At 48.3% G+C, this 6465-nt stretch overlaps 1 protein-coding gene across 1 annotated transcript; it reads left to right on the top strand.

Annotated features, from left to right (window-relative positions):
• The first annotated feature begins 4284 nt into the window (after positions 1 to 4284).
• LOC122372348 (zinc metalloproteinase nas-13-like) lies at positions 4285 to 5817 on the top strand. Its single transcript, XM_043349449.1, has 2 exons — positions 4285 to 4489; positions 4886 to 5817. Exons 1-2 carry the CDS (start codon positions 4285 to 4287, stop codon positions 5815 to 5817), a joined length of 1137 nt encoding a protein of 378 aa, XP_043205384.1.
• The last annotated feature ends 648 nt before the right edge of the window (positions 5818 to 6465 follow it).

Raw genomic sequence — 6465 nt, 5'->3', positions numbered from 1 at the left:
TATATTCCGACATCCTAAGAAAAATAATATGGTAATCTGCCCTGCTTCATTTGATACGTATCGATGAGTAATTGGATGTTGCGGGAATGCAGTTAGTTTTCCCGGCAGTTGTCTCCAGCAGCCACAAAATGGCCGCTTACTTTCCGTCAAACATTTGCTTTCATATGGCTAAGTACATTAATTTCACTTAGTCTAACTTTGTCTAGCAAATCTCCAGTTTTACTTCGGAAAAACCGGCAGCGTGTTCCACATTGGTGACCCCGCCAGGCGAGGCAGTTCCGTCGGCCGTCGATGTCCTACGGTCATATAACCCCCCAATAAAACTAGCGCGTCTAACGATCGGCAGCATGGATGGTCACACCATCCATGGCAGGGACCGACCTCACAGAGCCACGCAGAAAACAGGAATATCGGATTTATCTGCCTCTAAACTGTAATGTATGAATGCGTCGTGAAAATTTTACAAGACAGCTGAGGTTTGCTAAGCAAGAAAAAATAGACCAGGATCTGTATTAGCGAAGAGATTAGCGATGCAGGTGAAATGTGTATAGATTGCAGTATACCTAGATGTAGTCAGCGATGGATTATAAAAGGATTTAAAGCCGCTTCTTAAAGCCTACAGTCAAAACGTTTTCTGAACGTTTGTGGTCCTCAATATGATAAATATTCCATAGCAATTTAATGGGCTTCGTCCCATTAGCAAATATTGCAAAATCGTCCTCAAATAATGTTTTCTTACCTAAATGAAGTAATGTTGATCCAGGAAAAAACTTGTTACACACTCCTTAAAGTTTCATATTCCTAAACAGAAACACTGATGTGCACCGTACACTGCAGCGTTACGTCACTTCACCTTCAGCCCGCCAAGTAGTAACTGCCCCACTAAACGGGAGAGGGACGCTATGGGACGGCAGATGGACGCCCGTCTGGTCCATGTGGAACTGAACCCTCATTGGATGAGAGGAATTAATTGAGCGTCCCGGTGGTTTTATGAGGGTAGTTCTTGACTTTCCAGTGTTTCCTGATCCTGACACAGTCAACAACCAGACCGCCTCACTCTAGTCTATTTATACACCACCAGTGTCCAGTATGCATTTCAGGTGGAGGTGTACCAAGTCCTGCCTCGCACTTTGCCCAAATCAGCGCATACTGTATGTCTGTCGGCTTCTTAAAAAATGACGATAAATCTGCGGATAGCTTCAGAAATAAAAACACTTCAGGAATAGCGTTTACGTCCTGCAAATATTAATCACTGTAATGTAAATAACCAGCTTTACTTGAAAGTATAGATATGTTGGGATATACCTAAGGATGATCGGTGAGACAAACCGGAGCCATCGGAGACCGTGTAGGAGACAGGCTGGGCTATTTGTGCACCTCTGTCTAAGCCTTCATTTAGAGCCTCTGGATGGCATCATTGTCTTATGTATTGACTTGGATCAGTGAAATAGCCTCTGGCAAGGATACTCTTCTGTGACCTTGACTTTTGAGCAGCCTTGTATCGTAAGATAAACCACAAATAGGGACCTGATAAGCCTCAAAACATTTCAAAACATCTTGAAAGCTAGCTGCACGCCAGATGTACGAAAAGTGCAAAGTTTGAGGTCAATTTTGAGCATGACCCTGACCTTGACTTTTGATGTTGAGCCCATTTCGGAATCCTCAGAATCTCGTTTTTCGTTTGACACCCAATTTTGCCGGTTTTATGCGTCCTGCCGTCCTCTAGAACGCTTACTTTGAGATCACTACACATGTGCCGGTTTTTGCCTTTGACCTTGCCCTCTGACCTTGAAAATTGACCTAAGGTGAAAAATTTTGGGGGCCTTAGAATTGTATTGTATTGTATTGTATTGTATTAAACATCCGTAGAGCATCCGCGATAACCGAGGCTAAATTGTTCAGTGTCAAACGCATGCATAAAACCGAACGAGTGGGGAGGTAGAACAAGCATTCAAAACATGCACACGAGCATCCGCGCTTAGCCCATCACATCGTATGGTATGGTATGGTACAATACCCAATCGTATCGTATGGTATCGCCTTTGTTTGCGTAGCTCCCTTATTTACGGAGTTAGACGGGGGGGGGGGGAACGCCCCCCCGGGCTGCAGTGGTTGGAATTACTCCCCAGGCCCGGCCGGGTTCAGGGGGGCGTTTTTGACCTATTCCCCCTAGTCTTGCTGTGGCACTTCTGAATATTATTAATGTAATTATTAGGTATGTTATTAATAACCTTATGCTCATAAGTAATTATATTCAAAAGAAAAATACAGGTTAACCCTAGAACGCCTAGGGGGGGGGTTGTATCAACCCCCCTGAGGTTTTTTTTCGAAGTGCACGCTAAACGGCTTGTCGTAGCGGGCTGAAATTTTCAATACCCTCTGGGGCAACCTTTGCGCATCTTTTGCCGAAAAAAAATTGATCGGGTCATGTCAGGTCACGGAGTTATGACGTCATAAGAGGTACAGCCTCCGGCCGACAGTTACCAAACGTGTGCGCCGAATCCCTAGGTTTTCTGCCGGTGATACCCACATTGTTTGATGGATCATGATGAAACTTCCCATGCATGTTGGGGCAAGCATTGGCTATCGTGTGGTGCAAGAAAATTGACCGGGTCAGGTCAGGTCACGGAGTTATGACGTCATAAGAGGTACAGCCTCCGGCCGGATTTTCACGAAGTGTGTACCGAGTCCCGAGGTTTCCTGCTGATGCTATCCACATTGCAGTGGATATCCACTATCTTTTCTGAGTCGTTACCTACAGTATTTATAGCGGAGCAGTGGTCAACAGCCGACGAATCGGGACAAACACCGGAGGGTGATGTGACACCATATCACTCATCAGCAATAGGCCTCTTACTTTTATAGGGTAAATACACCAAAAACACCATATATGATGCAGAATTGAGTGGGGAATACGTTGTTGAAGGTTTGAAGTTAATATCTCTCACCGTTTTGCCGCAATCGTTGCGCAAAGTTGAAAAAGTTTGATTTTTCGGAAAATTTGACCTTTGACCGGTCATAAGTAGGTCAAATGTTGACCTAGGACCAAAAAATATACCACCAATCGCGAGATCTCGTTCAGAGCAATCCGTTGGTTTTTTTTCCGCTAAGCTCTACGACCTTCCGTTTCGAAACGCCAGGGGGGGGGTCGTAACAACTCCCCCCCCTGGTCGTTCGTGTTATGAGAAATGGCCTGGTCGTGCGAGGGTTAATATATTTCGACTTGCACCTTCATCAGAATGCCTAATATGTAGTTTCCTGCATTCTGTCTAAACAGACACAGACCTTCGCACCCCGTAATCGTTCTCTCGGTAGGTATAAGAATATGTGCCACAAAAATGATCGCAAACCAACTACCTAGCATTGTTCTTGATATTCGAGAGTTTTAGGACGCATCGGCGATAAAGGCCATTTGGATGGTATTCAAGGGAAATGGGTAACCCTCTTAGCCAGATGTTTTGGCTTGCCAGCGGCTCATTCCTAAATCCCGAGAGTTACACATATGTCGAGCCCTCGGCCCACTTGTGATTTTTCATCACCGATGATACCTATCTACCTACATTCAGGAATGCCACAAGTGTTACAGTTGACATTCTTGAAATTCTGGCAATAATGAGCTGTCAATGATAAGTTTTTAGGTCACCAACGCGAATTCACGATTCCATTCGCTGTGAGTTTCTTATGTTGAAATGCCACCTTTTTAAATAGGCAGTACCTACTTAATCGTTACCTATATAGGTATAGAGTTTAACGATTTTCCAGCCCAAACACCAGGCACATGATGCCAATTCATGCCGTGTGATACCGTTATATACTGCATTAACGTATGAATTTATCGATGATTTATGTTAATGCAACGAGTGTTGAAAGAATTTGCGGGAGGATTTGCCTTATACAAATAAATGCAGCACACGTTTAGCTGCAGGGGTTAGTGAGGGTGACACAGATTGCTGCAGCGCAGGTGCAAACTCCCCTATGCCGAGTAACCAATGACACCATGAAAGTTGACCGAATTTTCGAGCAGCTAACGGTAGGACGGTTGCACACGGGCAGTGACCTGGGGCGGAACACCGACCCCCCGTGCCGGAGGCCACCGAGTGACTGCACGGCGGTGACCTGCCCCCAGGCGGCGGACGACACAGATGCTGCACCGATATGGCCCGTAGGGAGCGCCGTGGGTGGCGCACACTGCCCCCATGACCCGGTCGCTATGCCGGCGGCACATTGCCTTAAATAGCAGACTGGGCTGCAAATCGGCAGTCATCCAAAGCCAGAGGTCCGGCCATGACACCAGGAAGCTGCTCACTGCCGGCGCTGGCGCTCTGTGCGGCACTGCTGCTCGTCGGCACGGAAGGACACGTTCGAGGGATCGACTCATCCGACACCGGCGGCCAGCAGGGAGGTACAGAGTCGATGATCAACGCCAAGAGCCTGATGACGCTCATTAGAATGCTGGTCACCAGGAACGACGTTGGAGCCGATGTAGAAGGTCAGTCGAAAGGAATGCTGTCAAGAATCCCAAAGGAAATGACTTCATTCTGGTCAGATCGCGCCGCCATCAAGCGCAGCGACGACAAAACAGAACAGGATTTGTATCCACTAGCGCCGACAGTCCAAAAACGCACGCAAGGCTCCGATCAATACACGGATGAAAATGGTGAGCATCTAAGCCCAACCGACTTCTCCAACGCCGCAAAAATATCCAACGAAATTGACGAACGCCCTGAGGGGGCAGCAGATCCGACAGAAAACCATGATATAAAAGATGCCGACTTTTTTGAAGGAGATATCGTGCATGGTCATCCTGAGAGGCAGGGTCGCAATATGATCAGGGACGATGACCAAAAGTGGCTGCGCGGTGAAATTCCGTACGTTATCGCCTCAGGATTTAACACTGACGAGCGAGCCACGATTGCCAAGGCCGTGCTCGAGTTTGAGCGCAACACATGTATCCGTGTGCGGCCGCTGGGTCCGACCGACGACGCCAGCCAGGGCTACGTGCGCATCATCAAGGGCGATGGGTGCTACAGCTCCGTGGGGCGCCAGGTCTCCAGTCCCGGGCAGGAGCTTTCGCTGGGAAACGGCTGCCTCTTCCCAGGCATTGTCGTGCACGAGTTTATGCATGCCATCGGTTTCTGGCACGAGCAGAGCCGTCCCGACCGCGACAGCCACGTGATGATCCACTACGACAACATCAAGTACGGCAAAGACTACAACTTCAAGAAGTACACCACGAATGAAGTGCAGCTGAAGGGCACCCCCTACGACGTCGGATCCATCATGCACTATGGGCCTTATGCGTTCGCTAGAAACCGTAACCAGCCGACTATATCGGCACTGAAGCAGACCTCTGTGACGATGGGACAGCGGGAGGGACTCTCCCACTACGACATCCAAAAAATAAACACACTCTACGGGTGCAAGGACGTGACCAAACCTCCGCCGCCGATAACCAAACCAGAAAAATGCACCGATAGAAACATGTACTGCAAGGACTGGGCAGCTGCCGGGGAGTGTGGCAAGAACCCTCTCTACATGAACATTTACTGCGCCAAATCTTGCGATAAGTGCTCCGACAAGTCCTGTGAAGATCTCAATGAACTCTGTCCGAAGTGGGCGGAGACCGGCGAATGCGCCGCCACGCCATCCTACATGACACTCTACTGCAAGAAGTCCTGTGACCTGTGCGACGGAAACGGAGGCATGGTCTGCAACAACGTCAACGGCTACTGCGAGGCCTGGGCTGAGATGGGTGAGTGCGACAAGAACCCCGACTACATGCACGGCAGCTGCCGGAAGGCGTGTAAGCTCTGCTAAGGTTACAGGAGGGCAAACGATACACATCAGGTCTTTTTGATGTGTGCTGTAGACTTGCTCAGACATATATAGATCTGCATGTCTACATCTGAGCACTTACACTAGGAGAGCTCATAGATGCGCTATCTGTGGCGTTAACTACCAATTGGGTATTGTTATTGTTCTTGTGTTATTGTAAGAATTGTTCTTGTTCTTGTTCTTGTGATGGGTTTGGGAAGTAGGTGGGTACTAAGCTGTTTTGGTGAGAGTTGCTGCTTTATAGATGAATGAATGCCTTTCTTGTTTGAGAAGGCAGACTTGAGACTGATTTGGCATTTTGACTATACCTATACATTGTTGTGTTGAGTAAGTCGTTTTGTGGAAAGGCGCTTTGCTCGAGGCCGACGGTATTGCTAATTGTAATTGCTATTAGCTATACCGTCAATACCGTAAGCAGTGACTTTACTTCAAACTTAAGCTGGTCTGCCTTACCCCACTGGCCACCTTCCACTATATTTGCAATGCAAGCAGGGGTGTAGGATCGCAAAATAGGTTGGGGGGGGGGGGGGGCTGAACCCCGGACGCCGGTGGGGCGGCGACGAAAGGTGCTGAGCGGGGGGGGGGGAACAGCAGTGGAAAAGGTGTTGACCGGGGGGGAGGGAGCGTGGA

Source organism: Amphibalanus amphitrite, unplaced genomic scaffold (assembly GCF_019059575.1).
Source record: "Amphibalanus amphitrite isolate SeventyFive unplaced genomic scaffold, NRLGWU_Aamphi_draft 001349F_arrow, whole genome shotgun sequence".
Lineage (NCBI taxonomy): Eukaryota > Metazoa > Arthropoda > Thecostraca > Balanomorpha > Balanidae > Amphibalanus > Amphibalanus amphitrite.
Note: the sequence above shows the minus strand (reverse complement) of the source record. Positions and strands in the feature narration are given on the sequence as shown.

Coding starts and splice junctions, on each gene's coding strand:
- LOC122372348 (XM_043349449.1), top strand. CDS start 4,285: ATGACACCAGGAAGCTGCTCACTGCCGGCGCTGGCGCTCTGTGCGGCA. Junction 4,490..4,885: donor CGTTGGAGCCGATGTAGAAG/GTCAGTCGAAAG, acceptor TTATCGCCTCAG/GATTTAACACTGACGAGCGA.